The sequence below is a fragment of the Ischnura elegans genome, chromosome 11 (genome assembly GCF_921293095.1).
Source record: "Ischnura elegans chromosome 11, ioIscEleg1.1, whole genome shotgun sequence".
Classification (NCBI taxonomy): domain Eukaryota; kingdom Metazoa; phylum Arthropoda; class Insecta; order Odonata; family Coenagrionidae; genus Ischnura; species Ischnura elegans.
Genome location: NC_060256.1, coordinates 28,901,233 through 28,921,673, shown reverse-complemented (window position 1 = coordinate 28,921,673; position 20,441 = coordinate 28,901,233). Strand labels below are relative to the sequence as shown.

The 20,441-nt window shown below is 38.9% G+C and overlaps 1 protein-coding gene and 1 long non-coding RNA gene across 4 annotated transcripts in view; one reads left to right on the top strand and one right to left on the bottom strand.

The window, feature by feature from the left end:
• The window catches only part of LOC124168470 (bromodomain adjacent to zinc finger domain protein 1A), a 52,899-nt gene extending 46,493 nt beyond the window's left edge, over positions 1-6,406 (top strand). For 2 of the 3 annotated variants that reach the window (XM_046546731.1, XM_046546730.1), the window contains exons 24-27: positions 2,410-2,637; positions 3,375-3,649; positions 4,041-4,204; positions 5,109-6,406. In XM_046546731.1, coding sequence (XP_046402687.1) covers positions 2,410-2,637; positions 3,375-3,649; positions 4,041-4,204; positions 5,109-5,220 — 779 coding nt within the window. In that variant the 3' untranslated portion in view covers positions 5,221-6,406. The remainder of the gene's footprint in view (positions 1-2,409; positions 2,638-3,374; positions 3,650-4,040; positions 4,205-5,108) is intronic. The other variant, XM_046546732.1, reaches the window with a different exon arrangement.
• Positions 6,407-16,817: 10,411 nt separating this feature from the next.
• Positions 16,818-18,590, bottom strand: LOC124168312. Its single transcript, XR_006866902.1, has 3 exons — positions 18,323-18,590; positions 18,116-18,251; positions 16,818-17,519 (listed from the first exon to the last, which is right to left on the bottom strand). It is a non-coding gene; the product is annotated as an uncharacterized LOC124168312 (long non-coding RNA).
• Between the last annotated feature and the right edge of the window lie 1,851 nt (positions 18,591-20,441).

The following is a 20,441-nucleotide window of genomic DNA, read 5'->3' as shown; positions in this document are numbered from 1 at the left end:
TTTTTCCCGAAACTGAAGCATCGAAATTAAGTGGGAGGACTATATTCGGAGGAATACGGTGAATAAAACGAATGGGGATGAGTTGTAACAGTGATTTCATTAATTATAAGAGAGAAAAAATATTAGTGAAGAGTTCTCGGAATTGCCACCAGGTCAGGAACTGCATAATTGTCGACATTTCAATGCCTAACTCAGCCATTGTCCTTAGGGCTGTTCACTCACAGCCCTGAGGGTGATGGCCAAGTTGGGCATCGAAACGTCGGCAGCTATGCAGCAGTTCCTGACCCATTGGCAATCCCGAGAACTCTTCACTAAGTCTATTTGCCGAGAAATCACGGAAAAAATATTGACGATACTGGTGCTGGAACCCAGGACGCACGCAATAAGAGCTACTGAACCAGCACCCTAGGCGGTGCCACCACCACTATAGTTGAGAGGGTGTGATTACTCACGCAAAGTCACGGTGGGCAAAATCTTTACATGTCTCTCGAACCCGGGCCTATGTGGAAGAAAGCCGTGACACTTTTTCTGCCTTGCCTATATACAGTAAAACCTCTATGTAATGAACCTCTTTACATCATAAACCTCCATACATCATACCACCCCAACGGTCCCGTCTGATTTACATGTAAATTTATAGGCAAACCTCTTTGTAGTGAACCTCTTTATATCGTAAAACCTCCACTTATCATACCAAGAGATACCCTCGAGACAGCCTAACTACCTCCGCAAATCGTACGGATACAACTAGAGACCATTAATGCAGCAGCGATTACGTATATAGAATGACATTTTCAGCGATAAATGTTTCACTCTTATTTTTTTTCTTATTACACCTTTACTATGCTGTAATTTTCACGTTAATCATTAATTGTCGCCATTTTGTTCTATATGAGAGCATACCTAACATTAAATAAGAAAAAAGGTATCCAACTATCCTAATCATTTTAAGTGACTATCGAATTAAGAGAGATCACATCGTTTTCTCTTGAATCATGTTAAAAATCCTGTGATAGCGCTTGCTTTCTGTAATTATGAAATGATAAATATATGCTCACTAATGCATGCAGATTTGTTTAAACACATAAATATAATAGTTTAAAAGACAGTAGTGCCTTTCATTTCCATATAATATGAAAACATGGTGCCTATCACTTAAACCTCTCTATAGTGAACCTCCATGCATCAAATTGCCCAAATTTTGGTCCCCTCCATTACGATGTAAAGAGGTTTTACTGTAGTTTCAGAAAGTAACATCTGCATCCAGATCCCAAAAATCACTTTTGCGATGTCTCCTTGTCAACAGTAAAGTACAAAAGTTATTGTTTTTGGAGGTTATGATTTTTTCAGCATTTCCATCTGCGTACAGGAAATTCGGCAAAGCTATTAGAGGACTTCCATCTTTTTATAGCAATGTTATAATAGTATTTTATTTCCTCTCTCTCCTTCAGAAGCCTCCTCTCTTCTCCCACTTTGTCCAGCACTTATTCATCTTACCCTCATTCTTTTCCCCATCGTTAATCTTACCCTCTCCAGTCTTCCTAACACTCAAGTCTCGAATGCCTAGACTTAAGACATCGTTGTTTTGATTCACTCATGTTTCTCCTAGTACACCTTGTGCACTCGCCACTTTTTACATTTGAGAATGTGTGTCAAATGCTAATCTTTTGACTTCTCTAAAGATTCGTAATTATTGACTTGGGATTATCTTGGCCCCTTGTTTTGAAATTAATGTTGAAGTCAAATTTTACCTTATTTTACCATCCCTCATGATGTCCAGTGCATTTGATTGTAATCTAGTAACAGTGCAATACAATTTCTCATTCTCCATTCTATGTTTCAACCCAATATTTATTCGTTTATCATGCTTTTCAGTATATCTGATCCCATGAGTATACTCTCCATCCATTATCTCCATTCATTCATATTTTCTCATCCACTCTTTACGGGACAATAAGAAGTGCAATAGATGTGGAAGTATGATTATCTCCTGCTAATTCGCGTATTTTACTCTCTAATTTTTCTTTGAATGCCACCATTAACCTTAGGACACTAAAATCACACCTTCTTATCTTTAGGTTGTCAGTAATTTACTCTGTAAATTGGTCTTTACGAATAAGTGTTCAGAACGCTCTGTGTTTGTATTTTGGGTTCTATCAGTATATTCTATATATCCTTTCTGGGAATGGTATCAGAATCCTTACTATCTGAACTAAGTGAAGAGAATTGTAGATGTCGAAATCAGCCCACAACTGGTTATATCCCCTCATCTTTACACACTCAGTGCTTGTGTCAGAAGATGTCTTTTGTCGGTAGTGAGTGGTCCATTGTACGAACGCCCCCTGTTAGGTATGAGGTGGCAGCTGGTGGGTGTATTTGTGGCTAATGAGAGGCCTATCTCCCATGCAGAGAGGTCACCACAGCACCTTCCCGTCACTGACGAAGCAGGCCTCCACTTTCCCTGGAGGGAAGGGCGACATCGCAAGAGGCGTTGGGGAGATGAGTGGCACGGCTGGGGTCAGGGCACTGGGCCCTGGTGGGATGACGGCGGCACCAACCGCAGGCGACAGTGCGCCACGGCAGCAGTTGCCAAGATCTCCTCAATTGCCAAGCGGCTGCGCAGCAACTCATGGGACGGTGTGTCCCCACTTCTCTCTGTCCCTTTTTGTTGTGGTTGTTGTTTTTTGCCTGTATTCCTTTTTTTTTCCTCGGGGGGGATACGATTGGCCCTGCCTCTTTGCTTGAGACGCCAGTGGCACTGGACAGGAAGTCAATTGAGGCCCCACGAGTTGTCTTGTAGGAACTCCCTTTATAATTTGCCTGAGGTCGAATGTTGGTGCTATAGTGACTCATTATTTTTTCTTTTTTTTTTGTAGCTGTCGGAATTCAGTAGTGCTGTGGAAAAGTTTTTGAGTAGATATTTTGTCATTGGTTAGATATCTTTACTAGGAAAAATGCCTGCTAGTTGCTTTTGATTTGCAGTGATAGCTGGCAAAGACAGCAATTATTATGCTGCACTGCTTTTCAGTTTTGTGGAATAGCTTTGTATGAACAGCAATCAGCGGAGCCCTGCTCAAAGGTGATTCAAACAGAGGGGGAGCAATGTGTACCGCTGTCAGGTACAACCTGTTGGGCAGGAGGTAACTTTGCATTTGTAGATGGGCACTATGAGTTGCTTTACTTCATGTTGTGGTTTGGTAATTGCTGTCAAATGCTATCAATTGCTGTTCTAAATCAAAAGCCCCTGTATTCTTCGTTGGGAGTGCCCATAATGGCGTCACCAATGAAGGGATCAAAAAAGAGGTTTTGGCAGGCCATCTGCCCCCCTCAGCTTATGATATCAAGACTGACTCTTTGTTTCTCTTTGCATCCAGATTCAGACAGTAATGTCAGTGCAGAGGATCGTGTAAATAAGTCGGGTTCACGTAGAAGGCGCATGGAAGAGCCAGATTACGATGATGATGAAGAAGATCTGGAGGAGAAGCGCCGTAGGTCAGCGTCTCTAAGGGGACAGAGGAGGATGAGACGCAGCGAGTTGTTTGATGGGGTCCCAGCACCATTGGACCTGGATGTCCTGGAAAGTTTGCTGGCAGACATCTCGCGACATGCAGATGCGTGGCCATTCATGCGCCCTGTTTTGAAGTCTGAGGTAAGGATTGCAATCTACTCTCAGGATGTTATCCAATTGTTCTTCCATAATACTAAAAATAATCATTTGTCTAACGATCATGTTACATTTGAGATGTAAGGGATAAGACCAGTGATTTAGAAGTGACAAAAAGTTGAATGCCTCACTAGTTTCTTAATGAACCCTTATTCAATTCATGGTTTACAGATTTGTCAAGATTCAATCAAATCCATTGCTTCACCACTCAACTGAATCCATGAATTATTTGTATGATTCATCCAAACTGAAAGCAAACAATTATTCACGCAAACAGCAATATAGTGGGAATATTTTTTTTTTTACTTTTGGAGAAAATCTGTTCAAATATCAAAAGCATTTTGTATTCACTCAATGTGTGGATTATTATTTTCAGGCTCCTGATTATCATTTGATAATAAAGCGGCCAATGGATTTCGGAACCATGAAGTACAAGCTAAAAATAATGGAATATAAAAATAACAATGAATTCCTAGCTGATGCCTTACTGGTATTTGAAAATTGTCAAATGTACAATAACACTAGTGCAGCAGAGTACAAGTAAGTAAATATTTTAAGTTAGTTATTTTTACTTGTATTTGTCATTGATTTTTTTGCATTGTTACAGGATTTGTGTTTGCAGTCAGCACTCATTTATTTGAATATTCAATATCTTTTCATTGTCATTGAATGAATTCCTTCTTCAATCATTACAAGATAACATTTTCGTATAATTAATAACCTTATTAACGGTATTCATTTGTAGCTATTACTTTTTCTCTCGTAAGTACAATGCTTCCTGTATATCATTGCAACGACTGAAAGTGTATACATATGTCATTGGTTTGGAGTCTCTCTTGGTGATTACCCTGTATTACTTGTTAGTAGTAATAAGGTGTGTAGCATGGAGTTTCATTGCTAATAAAATAATTAATAACGTCTTGGAGTAAAGGTCTGGGAATGAAATTTAAACATTTTTTCCAATGTTTTGATATATTCTTGTATCTTCATCAGGGCTATGAATAATGGTTACAATAAATTAGTACATGAAGGCAAGAACAGTTTTAACAATTTTTTACAGTAATGAGATAAATGTTGAAAAATTCAATTGTACATAAATGTAAAAGAAGATGCAAGAACTTTGACTTACCTTATTTGCACTTCGTTAACCAAAATTCGTGTGTCTTTGCCATTTACGTACAATTGAATTCTTTTTAAACGCTTTTTTATATTTTTTATTTTATTATTGTTTAAAAAAACATCTTAAAAATTGTTCATGCCTTCATTTATTAATTTATTGTAACCATCATTCATAGCCCAGAAGAAGATACAAGAAAATATCGAAAGGTTGGCAAATAGTTTTGCATTTCATTCTCAGACTATACTCCAAGACTGTATTAATCATTATATAAATTAAGGTCATGAGTAAGAAATGTTTTGCTTATAAATTTTATTTTATTTTCAGAGCTGGTGTGCGCCTTAGCCGTTACTTTGAAAGACGGTGCAAGGAGTTGCAACTGACCCTTCATGAAGTGGAGAGAGGTGGACAGAATGGGAAGATGTCTCGGCGGTGCTAGTCGAATGCACTGCCGAGGTGTCCGCTGCTGGTCACGCAAACTTGTCCCCCCATCCCTCACTCTTATCATCACCTTCACCCCCGCCTGTAGTGAAAGACCCTTCTCTTCTTCGGCCCCCCTTGATTCCCATTTGACACAGCACGTCTCATCAAGCTCTCCCCACTGTACATTTTATGTTTCAAGAACATAAGTAATTGAGCTGTGGACAAGACATAATTGCATCTTTTTTTGGTGAATTTTCAGTCATGATACCAAATGGGACCATTTGTTTATGTAGTGGTGAGCATCATGCGTTTTGAGTACATGCACATCTTGGGATGGATGTGTACCATTTTAATCTATGTGAACACGTTTTTTTTAATTATTTATTTGAAAACTGGTGGCTGCAGCCCGAAGTATTTTGAAAGATGTTAATGCATTAATTTGTTGATAAGTAACTATCCATACCATGTTTGATTCCCAATAAATTCCTTCACCTTCTATGTCGTCCTATTATTTGGGGTTACCAGGTGATATCCTCTGCCACAATTGATGGCTTTTATTTTAGGTTCATCTGCTGCAGTGTATTTTTTTGCTCTCTCTCACTATAATCAAGATTGGTGCCTTTATTTATTTTATTCTGTACATTGTTTATTTCCAGCTGGTGAAGGGACATTTAAAATAGCAAAATTAATCCTCCCAATTGTTTTGTACAATTAGTTCTTATTTTTTCTGTTATCTTAGAATATTATAGACATGACCTTCAGCCAAATATTTTAGCCACTTTTCTCTAGGTTGTTTGAACATTTATGTAAAAGTTTTTTGTTCTCAGGCTATCCTGAACATCAGTATTAAGCATGTATTCTCAGACGTAAAACCAATTTCAAAACGTGAACCTAGTTCAGTGTTATTTAAGATTTCATTTGATGGAAACAATTGTGATATACAGCTTGGTTTGTGCTGCAGTAAGCCATTTGTCTGTGATCTCAGCTGATGGGATCTTGATTGAAATGTGAAAAATTATGAGGACTGATGAAAGAAATTGAAGTTATGCCAGTTGCTTGCTTCCCCAATCATGGGCAAGTGATATATGCAGAAGCAACTTAATCAAGTAAGCATGTGGAGTGCTTGTATTTTCAACCATAAAGTTTGGTCAGGTGTAATTATATTTTTGTGGCATTAATAAATCTAAAAGTACCTTTTGTAATTGTGTAATTTACTTACTTTTCTTTTATGATTTATTCATTATTATTTTTTAATACTATTGAGTTTTTTAGGGTATAACTACATATATTTTCTTTTTATTATTTGGAATATTTTTTCCTAAATCCTCTATATGCTTATTTAAATCAAAATGCACTTTCAAAATAGACATTACCACGTGGTACCTGGGTCTTGCACATAGGAGGCATTCACTGCTGTCCACCACTGTGGCTTACAACTATTTTGCAGAAGGAAACTAAGTACACTTTTTCATAATACTGAATCAGTTCTGCTATATTTCCCCCTATTGACATTGGTCTTCCTTAGTTCAGGTTTAACCATTATGTTTACTATACCATTTTTCTGAACTGAAGGCGGCTGGGTGGAAAATAGCAAGTAGCCAATCAGAAGCGCTGCCCCTTCCAATTCTCCGTTCCCCTCCATCCCCTTCCCTTTTCCCCTACGCTCCCCTCCATCCGGCCGACCGGCGTTACCAGCCTTGGGAGTAACGGTACTTCCGGGGGCGGCAGAACGAGCGCCAAAGCGATCTTCAAAGATTCGGCTTGGCAACACTGCCAGCTGGAGAGCGATGTTCACTGTTCGGAGAGAGACTGCGGGCTCTTCCACACTTTCTCCTATCGCTCTTCTGTGATTGGCTAGAAGAGTGGGTGGGTTGCGAGCACGCTCAAGGTCAGCCGCCTTTAGTTCAGAAAAATGGTGTAGTCATTATGTATCAATTCATGTTATGTGATAGCTTTTAGGAGAGACTGCTTAAATGGCATTACAAAGCCAATAGAATATGGATATTAGTTGTCGCAGTAGATTAATTGCCCCTTCTTTGTAAAAGCATTCAAATTCTTTGTCTGACTTAATGAGCACATTTACGTATGCACTTGCAATCTTATTAATCACAGTTACTGTATAATTGGTTTTTAGTTAGTCAAATAATCTAATCATGTACAGTCGAAATTTGTTTCTATGATGTGAACACCATATGGGCATCTATATGTTAAGTGCAAGGAAATTTAAGAAGGATAGATACATTTAAAGTACTGTAAAGGGATAAGTCAATTGCTCGATCTCTTTATCAATTTACAATTAAGTATGTCAATTACGAGTTCTCAAGAGTTAGAAGAGGTTCTTTGCAATGTTGATTGTGATGATTAGCTTGATGGAGGCTAAAATTGGACAACATGATCTGCCAAATTGATAGTCTTGAACGAATGCTTGTGGTAAAATGTTTTCCAACTGGCAGTTTCAAACGTGTGCCCTGTCCAGAAAAAGAACTTTCCATCTATTGGTGACACAAAATGAGGGGAAAATCCACAAAGACAGACAAAATCCAAGAGCAATAAATAATGATATGTTTAATAAAGCTGAACAAGTGCTTCAAATAAGTAGTGCATGGCAATATTCAGAAAAGACCAACCTTGTACTTGACAAAAAGTGACTTGGCTCATGTGCAGTGATTGCAAAGTGGGAGATCCAAGGTAAGAGATTGACCTATGGGTAGTGAGAGTTGTATGAAGGGAGGGGAGTTTGATTCTCTGTGTCGGTCATGAGAATAGGGGAAATATGGGAGACAAGCGGCTGTGTGAGGGTTTGAGGTAGTGGGATGAGTTGGTAGGCAGCTTTTGCTGAGACCAACTCTTATCAGCTGATTTTCTGCCCCATTCTTCTCTGCATTGTCCGGCTGGACTGAAAATCCCAGAAAACTGGTAATATGCCAAACATGGAGGGGAGGCACTATAGCTGGTGAGGAAACAGCTCCACTTACAAAATCTAGTCAGGTCACCCAGAGGGTTGAGGGAATCATCGAGGTTGGCGTTTGGTAACTAACGATGGGAGGAAAATGGTAGGATGAGCTCTTAGATGGAGAGAGGGAAATGATTGGAGAATTGTGGTATGATTCTCATTTTATCTGCTGAACTGTTACCTGGTAGATTTCAGGTAAATAATTTTAATATCAAATCAGTGCCCATGCTGTGCGACATCGTAAGGATTGCTGTTTAAGATTGAGTTGAATATCTGGTTAGGCGAGCAACAGAGACGGAGGGCTAAGCTAGAGTTCTGGCGTTTTGAGTTGTCCTCTGAATGAATATCTGCATTGAAGACTGGAGGGTAAGATTTTGGAGTAAGGTATATTCTTCAAGGAAAAATCTCTGAGGGTAGGTACTTAAAAAATGCCACGGGCATACAAAAGAAACAATGGCAATTAATCATCAAATGCTGTGATGTTCATTTCAGAGAATCAAATTGATCCTAGATCAAAGAAAAAAGATGAGGTAATCTGTGGATATCAATCAGCTGTGACTCAGGGTAAGCTGAGAAATTTCATTGTGATGATGAGTGATAAGTTCAAATACAGTGCTATACGTGGCTAAGTGTGCCCTAGCCAGTTTGGACTGAAGACAAACTTAATATTTGAGCAAAAATTTCCCTATGATGTCATTGTTGCCATTTTATAACTGAAATATCTGTCAATGAAACTGGAAATTTAAAGGCCACATGGGCGTGCACAGCGAATGGCAGGAGGGGGCAGCTGTCCCCCTTACCAGAAGCAAAAATTGCAAATGTCTTTAAGGAAAATAATATTTTTTCGAGCAAATAATTTTAAAAACTAATAAAGAGCGGTTACAGTTTCCTTAAAATGTTGATTTCATTCACCTTTTCCACGCTTAAGTCTTACCTAATACTTGAACAACCATGGCTTGCCACCCCCGTTTTGATCCTGGGTACGCCCTTGAAAGGTCTAGAGACATGAAACTTTTATAACGTAGTGAAGGAAAAATTCGTATTTCGAGGAGACATCTTTTACTCAGGCTTAAATAAGGGGCTTATATTCCACGTATGCTTAGGGTATCCTGTTTTTTTTCTGTTTAGTCCTCTGTAATTCTTTACCCTATAAGAAATAAATATACTTATGCTTATCTTGAACACACAGGAAATGATCACCATTTGCATTTAATATTAGGTATCATATGTAATTTTTTTCAACTTTGAGAAGCCAATAGGCACCTTTTGTAAGAATCTTCTTATTTTTAGATTTCTCAAATCCCATTTTTTCAGGTACAATTTAAATTTTATTTCGGCTGAAATGGCCATATATGGTAAGATATAGCTCATTGTATTTCCAAAATTTACGTATTGTTCAGGATTTTGTAAAAAAAACCTAACTTCGTTCTTTTTTCCCCTTGTAAATTTGATACAATTATGATTGTAGGAAGATAACTTATTTTTTCCTCAAATTTTCGAACGTGGCAGATGATTTCGGGGACAATCCCCCCCATATTACTATGCTCTCCATCACTTAAGTTCTAATTGAATGTATGAAATGATTCTAATTGATCATCAAAGAATGAACAGTGGAATATGGTTTTTTTTTAATATCACAAATTGCCAATTTATTGAGAGATAAAACGAGTTGAAGCGTAACACAATTTACCATTTTTTGAACAGTCGCGGATAAAAATGTCAGCATGGCAGAAAAACGAAATTTCGCTCTCGGCATGTCATTGTTTTTGTTTTGAAATACCTTAGACCATATAAGAACTTACTTAAATGGTCTAAGGTTCGATAACCGTGGCGCCCTTCTCAAATTGCAAAAAGTGGAGGTACATAAAACAAGCCATCAAAAATAATTCGAATTTACCATTAAATAGTTGATTAATGTCACTCCTGCAGTTTAATTTTTAAACCAAGTGATATTGATATTATACTGAAACGCTCCAAAATCAACTCGCGTTGACTATTGGAGCATTGAATCAGCATTATTGTGTTAATACTAGTTTTGGTTTAACTTACAATTAGATATATTTGAGCGCAAAAAAAGCAATCGCGTACAAGTTCATTTTCATCTCGCCTTCTCACCAATTTCCTTATGCATAAAAAGATATCCCCCCAATATACGTTGATATAAATACAACCCTAAGGTACTTTTGGGACCTTACTTATTGCAAATTTGATCCAAAGTACATTTTTACAGATGAAGAACTTTAATGAAAAACAATATTCAAGTTGGCCCCTTTGTTGCTCAAATTATACATTACAATGTCAAATGTTATTGCTAATGAAATCAGAGGATTTATGATATCATTTAAATGATATGTAAATTTACATATCAATGGATTTCCTTTATGTTTTCATCTGCAGAGAATCAAGAAAAATTAAGTTTTTTCCGTAAGATCAATGTTTATGAGCCATCCTAAAACATCAATCACATCATCACCACAGCACTGTGCGACTCTCGCTACTGCAAAAACCAAAATGCACTCCCACACTGGTCGCAACAGCACTCTTAAGAGTGCTGTTGCGACCAGTGTGGGAGTGCATTTTTATAGAAATTTCTATGAGCAAATCGTCAGTGACAATCCTGCCAGAAGCCTTGGACAGCTGCAGTGGCTCAAACGCCCCATTCTGGGAAGGAAAGAAGAGGTGCTAATATTGTAAGGTTCACAACCCACAAGGCATGATCCCAAACGGAAGAGAAGTTTTTTATCACAGAGTGTATCACTTCTGACTGTAAAGACCGTCTCACAATGGACACGAAATTGCAAGGGTAAGAACTGCATTAATTTCTCATGGGGTTTACTTGTGAAAATTAAATAACATCGTTATAAAAGGGGCTATTTTGCCATGAGCCACTTCTCTGGACCCAACATACTACCTTATGGGTATCAATCATTGGCATAACTGTTTGGGGCAGGATGAGCGGATAGAATCCCCCCACCCCAAAGCCCAGAAAAATAGAAAAATTTTCAACTATTGTCTAGTTTTGACATGTAATAACTGCACATGCTGAAAGTTAAACATCTTTTATTAATATCATGGCAGGAAGTCATTTGAGACATTGAGGTGAGTCACTTTTCAAAGATTTTCCCAGACCCCTGTGCCTGAGGGGGGAGGGGTCACCCTCCACCCCCTCCCTAAGCACATTCCTAGTTATGCCGCTGGTATCAATGGTAACATGGTAAGGCTTAATGTTATTTGCATATGTTTATCAAAATGGCACACTATTACTGTGCGCTTGGATGCCAAAATTAATCATTCAAAAGAATCTCATTGATCTCTCGTAGATGAAAAAAGTTATAAAATTTTTATATATATCATTCACATTTTGATAACTGCTCAATTAAGTCTCCGAGACTCCTAGTACACGGGTTGAAGACGGACTAGTCCTTTCGTGATCAGTCAATTGATTGATTGATTACAAGAAGTGGGGGGCTAGGCTTCCAGGGCACTTAGACCTGTTGGTCCACTGTGCTAACCACCAATGACTGATCACCCATAGAGGTCAATGTCCTTAGCGAAGGACAAGAGGTCCCCAATGGGAAGAAGGATCTTTTGCCTAGTTGGGCTCTATAAAAGGTGAGCCCAGGTGTCTATATCAAGTCCTCATGATTTCAGGGCACTCGCATATTAGACGGGAAGTCGTTTCTTCTCCCATCTACCCTTATCCAAGTCTATTACTCCCAGTAAGTGCTGATGTCTCCTTATGTGAAAGTTACCGGTAAGCTGGCCCACCACTGTTTGAAGCTGACCTCTATTCATAAGGATTCTTCTCCTGAGTCTAGGGCAAGGATCTCCAATAAGGAGTTAAGCCTAACGTAGCCCAGGTGTTTCTTACCAGATCTAGAAATACTGAGTAGATTTCCATAATGTGATCATTTCCATCACCGTTGAGGGTGCAACTGGCATGAATGGTACTGTTGCAAATATTTCACGACCTTAGACATGACCAGCGGGTATCATCAAATACCAATGCACCCTGAATCACAGCCTTAAACTGGTTTCGTAGTCGAGAGTGGGCACTACCAATACACTAGAATGTCATTTGGTTTGTGAAATACCCCAGCTACCTTTCAGCGAATGATGGACGGAGTGCTCCGCGGATTAAAACCCTTACAGTGTTTAGTATATTTAGATGATGTTATTGTATTCAGTAGCGGAATTACAGAACACTCCGAGAGATTGAGACGAGTTTTCGAAAAATTGAGGGAATCAAAACTTTCATTAAAATTTGAAAAATGCCACTTTGCTTTAGAACAGGTAAATTATCTCGGCCATATTATTTCGAAAGAGGGTGTGCGGCCAGACCCGGGAAAGATTGATGCTGTGAAAAACTTTCCAACCCCAACGAATGTGAAAGAGTTGCAATCTTTTCTCAGTCTAGCCAACTACATAATAGTAATCTTTACAGGTTCAACTAAACCATAATTTATCGAGTGATTAACTTCCATCCAAATGTCAATTTATTTTCGTAGCATGAACTGTGGTATCAAGTACTGCAATACATTATTACATTATCTATTATTTACTATCACCGCTTATTATTGCATAAGTTTTAGATGAAGAGAAATCTTTGTTTTCATCAAATTATAATTTCAGATAGTATTCCATGATCCTCAGGCTATCTGAGCTCTACTTCATCTTTAAATTTAAGGTAACTTCCTTTCACACGTTTTAATTAATGTTTTATTAGTAATTCTTCAATGGACATCAAGCCATTTTAGAATCACATGCAGGGTGTTATGTTACTCGAGACAAAATCAATCCAACATTCTCAATATCGTTGAATTTGCCACATGTTTCTGAAAGAAAATTCCTTCGCGACCTAGGCATAATACGATAACATGAAATACTTTTGAAAATTCCAAATTTGAAATAGCATAAAGCCTACCTTATTTAATCATAATAAATTTCATCTTACGCCCACTAGGTACCATGTATTTCTCTCCTTCTACCTTCCTTAAGCAGCATCTTGTCCTTCTTTTCTTCTCTAACTACCAAGTCCATTAGTTGAGAGCATACGTGATTCAATCGCATAATTAATGTTCAATTACATCCTGAAAACGGGCGTGTAACTTTAAAAAAAATGATTTGGCAATGAGAACTTGTGGGAACTCTTCTCCACCATTGAATTCAAATATATATTGCAAATTATCTCAATGACCTAAGCGTAATTATTAGCTTGCCTATAACAAAAATTACGAGTTTTTCAAACATAAAGAGGTGTTCATCTACACCTACATAATACCCCGCAAGCCGCCTAAGAGGCGTGTGGCAGGGGGGTTAGTGTAGGGATTAGGATCCGCTTACACATAAAAATGAAGTACTCTAACGAGGTTGGTACTAGCATTTATTAAAGTCCTTTATGGTTCGGGGGAAACACGAATTCCCATATCTATCCGTTCGGCAAAACATCTCTCTTAATTTATCGCTTCTATCGGACCTGGAAATGTAGTGTGGCTCTAATATTATGTTCTCCATGTCGCTCTTAAAAATACCCATTCTCAATTGTTCACGCAATATAAGCCTAGCGCGCAGCCTCCGAGTATCCAGTGGCTTCCAGAACGCTGTCTGTACGCCCGTAGCTGCTTTTGACGAAACACGCAGTATTCCGTTGTATTTTATTCAGTTCACGGATTATGTCTTTCTGCACTGGATCCCATGCGCTCGCTGCATATTCAAGGTGTGGTCGGACGAGAGCGAAAAAGCACCTTTCTTTTACTTTCTCATCTGAAAATCTTCCCACAATACGCTGGACGAATCCTAATTTCTTCATGGTTATGCCTCAAATAATCCTTATGTGCGTTCCCCACGAGAGATTCGACGTAACACCCAGGTACTTCACTTCGTCTACTGCCTTAATAATAATACCGTCTACTGCATAAACGTGGCTATAGTTGGACGAATTCCGCAAGAAATGTACCGCTATGAATTTGCTCAGGTGAAATTCGAGTTCCCACTCTTGGATCCACTAATTAACGTTGCTCAAGTCCGATGATAGAATTTCACAGTCAAAGTGATCACTAATTTCGCAATAGATGACAGCGTCGTCAGAAAATAAACGTATTTTATTGCTAATGCGGGAGCAGAGATCATTAATGTATACAATGAACAAAAGGGGGCCGATTACGCTCCCTTATGGAACACATGATGTAACTTTACTACGTCAGAGCTAATTTTGTCAAGAACTACTTTTTGTGTACGGTCACTGAGCAGTGGCGGATACAGAAAAAACTCAAGGGGTGGGGTGCAACATATCTTGAGTTGTCTTAACTTTTACGTTAATAAGAGATGATCAAGTCACAGGCAAAGTATATGAAAATTTTATTTAAAGTGATTATAAACATGTAAAAGACAATGCCATCTTATGATATAAAAAAGTTACAATTGCGGTTTTGAAATGTTCGGCAATATAGCCAGACCCGCAAGGGGAAGGGGCGCGCCCCATGCGCCCCCCATCTGTATCCGCCACTGTCACTGAGAAAGTCGCACATCCAGTTTACCACTGTTTCGTTTAATCGGCATGACTGTAATTTTTATAAATTTTCTGTGAAGTACCGTGTCGAAAGCTTTCTTAAAATCTAGAAATAGTGTATCAACTTGTCTTTTCTATTAACCAGATTTTAGAACATAGTGAAGAAAGAGCGCGAGCTGTGTTTCGCACAATCTATCTTCTTGGAATCGGTGCTGACAGTCATGGAGGAAGTTACCCCTGTCCAAGAAAGTCATGATATTGCTCAAGACGATATGCTCAAGTATCTTGCCTACATTCGAGGTTAATGAAACTGGACGGTAGATGCCTGGGTCGTGTCTGTTTCCCTTTTTGAATATCGGTGTAACGCTTGCAATTATCCAGTCTAGCGGTAAATTTGTTATGTTATAATGTAGTGGACTAATTCCGATTTATTTAAAACACAGCACCTCACAAGCAGCATCACCATGAAATCCGCTGTACCAACAATGCAAAGGACAACGAGAGTGCATCGCAAGACAACACATTGGACTCACTACGTCATCTATTCAGCAACCCTGATGAGGACACTGTGGTCTATTTTGGGGGTTTTATCGGCTTCTCTAAAGTTTCGGACGAATACCAGATCACAAGGTATGACGGAAGAAGAGAGTTCCAGATGATTTTGATTTAACTATGTCCGCCGCATGGTCATTAATAAATGTATTAAATAAAAACATATCCAAGTTGGATATTATATAGATGGCATTTGGTGACAACTTCGGATATTATGTGGATATCTAAGCAATATTATTGGATTAAAAGTTGGAAATTGTTCGGATGTTGCAGTTGGATATTATAGATATTGTATGGTTATCAATTGCTACTAGGGAGGTAACCATTCACAGACTGTATTTTTGGGCCATTTGCGTATTATGAACCGTTCAATTAAGTTGTTAATGAGGTATTTTCCAGCTGTTCTTGAGCTGTTTTCCAGCTGCTCATCAAGCATTCTCTAACTGTATGGTAGCATTCACAATAATACCATTGATGATTAACTTCCCGGAGTGTGGGTCTGAGATTGACGTACAAAATTATTTGCCGAAGTTTCGATATATTCTTTATATCTTAGTCAGGGCTATGGTATGATAATGGCTAGATGAAATTTCATTTTATTAATTTTAAAATTAATTTTATCATGTAGAAATGTAAGATTATAACAATGTTTTCTTTGCAATAAAATACTATAAAATATAAAGAGTATTAAGTTTTGAAATACAAAATGTTCGTCTATTTTCCATTTCTGTACAATTTAATTCTTTTATTTATTTTCTATTTTAAAATTTTTTGTCATAATCTTTCTTGCCGCCATGTATTAATTTGATGTAACCATTATCATTCATAGCCCTGTAGAAAATATAAGGAGTACATATATCAAAACTTTGGCAAACAATTTTGCATTTCATTCTGAGACTTATATCATCATTAAAAAATCAAGGTCATGAAAATTTCAATCAAAGGTTGATTTAATAGCACCAATGTTTGATCGGGAAACTGTTGAAGCTCTGTTTACAAACCGTAGTTGGCTGAACGGATATGTTGCACACCAATGAAACTGCACTGAAACGCAAGCACTCTTGAGTCATTTGGAAAGCATTTTCAAGCTTCTTTTGGGATTATTTGCAGTACTTTTCATGTAAGCTTTGCAGTACTTTTCATACTTTTTATGCAAGCTTTGGATTGTATTTCGAGGTCCTACATTCCCCACTTCATTTGCTTTGCTCTAATTATTCAGCGTTCAGCTACTGAATCCGCTAGGATACATTGCATGAACGGTTCAGCTACTGGTAGAGTTCAGTATAGATGTTCAGTCCAGCTACCGAACCCGGTTAAATACAATATGTTTTCGGTTCAGTTGTCAAACCCAGTTAAATAAAGTATATTTTCGGATCAGCTACCCAATCCAGTTAAATTCAGTATTCATTCGGTTCAGCTACTGAACCCGGTAGCATGTTTCAAAAAGCAGCTTATAAGCTAGAAACATATATAGAATTTTCGGTAACTATAGTTACCGAAACTTCTATGTTTCAATGTTTGAAGTTTTGAAAATTATAGTAAAAAAATTGATCAAAATGTAAAATGATTGGCATATAGTCACTTAGTTTTTGTTTATATCTTTCTGATAAATCATTTATTTAAAAAGATAAACAAATTAGAGACATAAGTCACCCGAATGGACTGCATACTTGGATCTAACGTGATTTACAGGGGGTGTCCCAATTAAGTCACCCCATCATGAGGTGTGACTTGGGACAGTTCTAATTTCTTCATAAATCTGCAAATAATTGACCAATAAAATTTATTTTGTTTGTAATTATTCCTGACAAGAGCTTGCACTATGATACTGATTTCAAAAATTTTTACTGAAATTGGAGAGAAAATTTGAGTTTTGAATGCAAAAATTGTCCCAATAAGTCACCCACTTTGATGGTACCGAAACCGGTTGTTAGAATTTTCAGCTGGGCAGCCTTAACGACCACATCCAAAATCCTTATAGCTGAATGCTTATTTAACTCCACAATAGAAATTAAATTACCGAAAGAGTCTTTTCCTCAGCATCATATGCTCCCTTATTTTTCAAAATCTCAGCTAAAGCATCTCCCACAACAGCACTTTCAAGACGTTGTTCCCTCAGTGATGGTGCCTCCCTGGTCTACTTCGAAGTGGTAAAAAGGACATCGGGGAAAGCCCTTGGGATATGGCACCATCCTTCAGTTTTGGCCGTTCGAACGGTACTGATCAGTAGTTTTCCTGACTTTTCATCGAGGCAGGAGCTTTAATGTACCACATCTTCAGCCAGGCAATACCGGATGAACACCTTAAAATAGAGATAATTCCATTGGCACACAGACAAACAACTGTATTTCAAGTGAAAATTACCTTCGTCCGATAAGGATGTCGTGAAAAAAGGCTTAATGTAAAATGCTAACCCAGTCACGGGTCATGTTTTTCTTCCTTATAAGAAGTCATTCATTCATCCATAGTGTTCCACATCCTTCCATAATATACTAAGTACCAGAATAATTCATTTAATACCCTCGAAAAATGAAGTTCTTTTTGTAACAACGCCTGATAAAACCAGGATATGCGCCGTGTGCTTGCATTAGCGTTGGTGTGCGAGAATTTCAAAAGCATTTAAGTCTGTGCACAGACCATGGTAAGAAATTTATTGAGAAATAATTAAAACTATTAATTATTGAAGCAATAACACAAACAGTATTAAAATCAACCTGCAAATACATACGATCGCGCGTAGAATTTTTTCAAGAAACCAACACCAATTCGTCCACCGATCGATGCTTACATGAAATCTCTTTGTAATTCACTTTTAATGACGATTGAAATTACCAAATTTACTAGAATATCCCTGAATAATCCCAGAGTTCAAAATGAAAGAAAAGGATAGAAACCCACCTAGGAATTTTTGTTGGCTGGAGTTCGTTTCTTGGAATTTCCATGGAAGAATCTTCCAGTGAATGGCAAGTATCATTAAATATCTTCCAGATGCACAGGAATATGTCTATTTTACGAAGTATTTCTACGGCTTAATCTAAAAAAAATACCGTTATTTTCAATACTGAAGGTAATTACTATAAAGATATTCGAAGAAATGATACATACTTAAAAAAAATAATTGTGATGAAAAAGCAGCCATCGAAAGTATCTGAAGACTTTATAATCGTTTAAAGCATTTAAAAAATCAAAAATGATAGAAGACTGTTAACTGTCTCAGCTCCACGATGGTTCTACGTATCTACGTCCTTTGGAAAATATAAAACGTATCGTCACGTACTACATGGGTGTCGTACATATATTTTTCACGGAATCTCACAGATTTCGAGAAAAAAAACGATTCTCATATTTCACTGGTGGATTAAGTTCAAAATTACGCCGCCAAGGGGTAAGGTGGCGTAAGGGGACATAATAGCGGGCATTTCAAAACCTCATTTGTTTTCAGTTTACAATGGGTGCTTTCCATTCATGCGACTCATGAGTCGACTTGTGTTGGCTCGCGGCATTTGTTTATAACTCTCCTATTCCTGTGCATTACCGTTTGTTGACTTGTGTCACAACAGTCGGCGACACACACCGAATGGAACACGAAAACCGCGACGCAAGTCGACTTGTGTCGACGTGTGTCAATGAATGGAAAGCACCCAATGTTGCCACTTGGGCGCTATACGGCCGTTCTCTACACTAATTCCTCACAGGGTCAACTTTGTAGTGTATTATCAACAATCCAGAGGACTCTGATGATAGGTTGCTCGGAATTCATGTTGCTGGGTTTGGGTTGGGTTGGGTTGGGTTGGGTTGGGTTGGGTTGGGTTGGGTTGGGTTGGGTTGGGTTGGGTTGGGTTGGGTTGGGTTGGGTTGGGTTGGGTTGGGTTGGGTTGGGTTGGGTTGGGTTGGGTTGGGTTGGGTTGGGTTGGGTTGGGTTGGGTTGGGTTGGGTTGGGTTGGGTTGGGTTGGGTTGGGTTGGGTTGGGTTGGGTTGGGTTGGGTTGGGTTGGGTTGGGTTGGGTTGGGTTGGGTTGGGTTGGGTTGGGTTGGGTTGGGTTGGGTTGGGTTGGGTTGGGTTGGGTTGGGTTGGGTTGGGTTGGGTTGGGTTGGGTTGGGTTGGGTTGGGTTGGGTTGGGTTGGGTTGGGTTGGGTTGGGTTGGGTTGGGTGGGGTTGGGTTGGGTTGGGTGGGGTTGGGTTGGCTTGGGTTGGGTTGGGTTGGGTTGGGTTGGGTTGGGTTGGGTTGGGTTGGGTTGGGTTGGGTTGGGTTGGGTTGGGTTGGGTTGGGTTGGGTTGGGTTGGGTTGGGTTGGGTTGGGTTGGGTTGGGTTGGGTTGGGTTGGGTTGGGTTGGGTTGGGTTGGGTTGGGTTGGGTTGGGTTGGGTTGGGTTGGGTTGGGTTGGGTTGGGTTGGGTTGGGTTGGGTTGGGTTGGGTTGGGTTGGGTTGGGTTGGGTTGGGTTGGGTTGGGTTGGGTTGGGTTGGGTTGTGTTGGGTTGGGTTGTAATAAAGGGAATTCATGTTTAATGCATATTTTATAATTCCGTGGATGCCTTTCGAAGTCAATTTTCTGTATTTCGGTAGGTTTTTTGGAAAATAGATGGCAGTACTCGTCTGATTAAGTTTTCTCTTTTCCCGTCCGATGGCAGCACCGTTAAGATTAAGTTCAGACTTTGCCCGTCAGGTGGCATCACTATTTTGATTAAGTTCTGCATTCGCCCGTGAGATGCAAGCACGAGCGCAAGCAAAAAGCGTGTATCCCAAGAGCCCTGCCATGGCCAACTTTAAACAGGCCGGAACATGGAATTTTGGCAACGCTGTGCCGGGGTTCTGTCGTGTTTGTTTGAGAGCATGGCGACTTATGCGTGAAGAGTATCCGTGTAACCGAAGAAGCATTAAATCTCTTGTTAAAAAGGCAGAACTGGACTTCTTTTGTGGATATAATATTGACTAAAGGTACGTACAATAGTTTTAAGATAATTTTTGGGAGCTGAAGGAGGAAAATCACGTTTATTACTTCAAAAGTGTCGCGGTCACATGCCGGCCGGCCATAAATGGTGGGGAATTGAGAGTGCAACAATACTGGTTTAAAAGGGGGAACAAGAATTTTTTTCTGTACTTTGTTTTGCCTTACGGTAAGTAAAATAGTTTAAAGATATTCTCAGTGAGTTGTGAGTGGATATTCAACAGTATTTCATCCAAAGCATAGCGTCTGTTGGCGGCCGGCCACAATGTAACCTTGAGA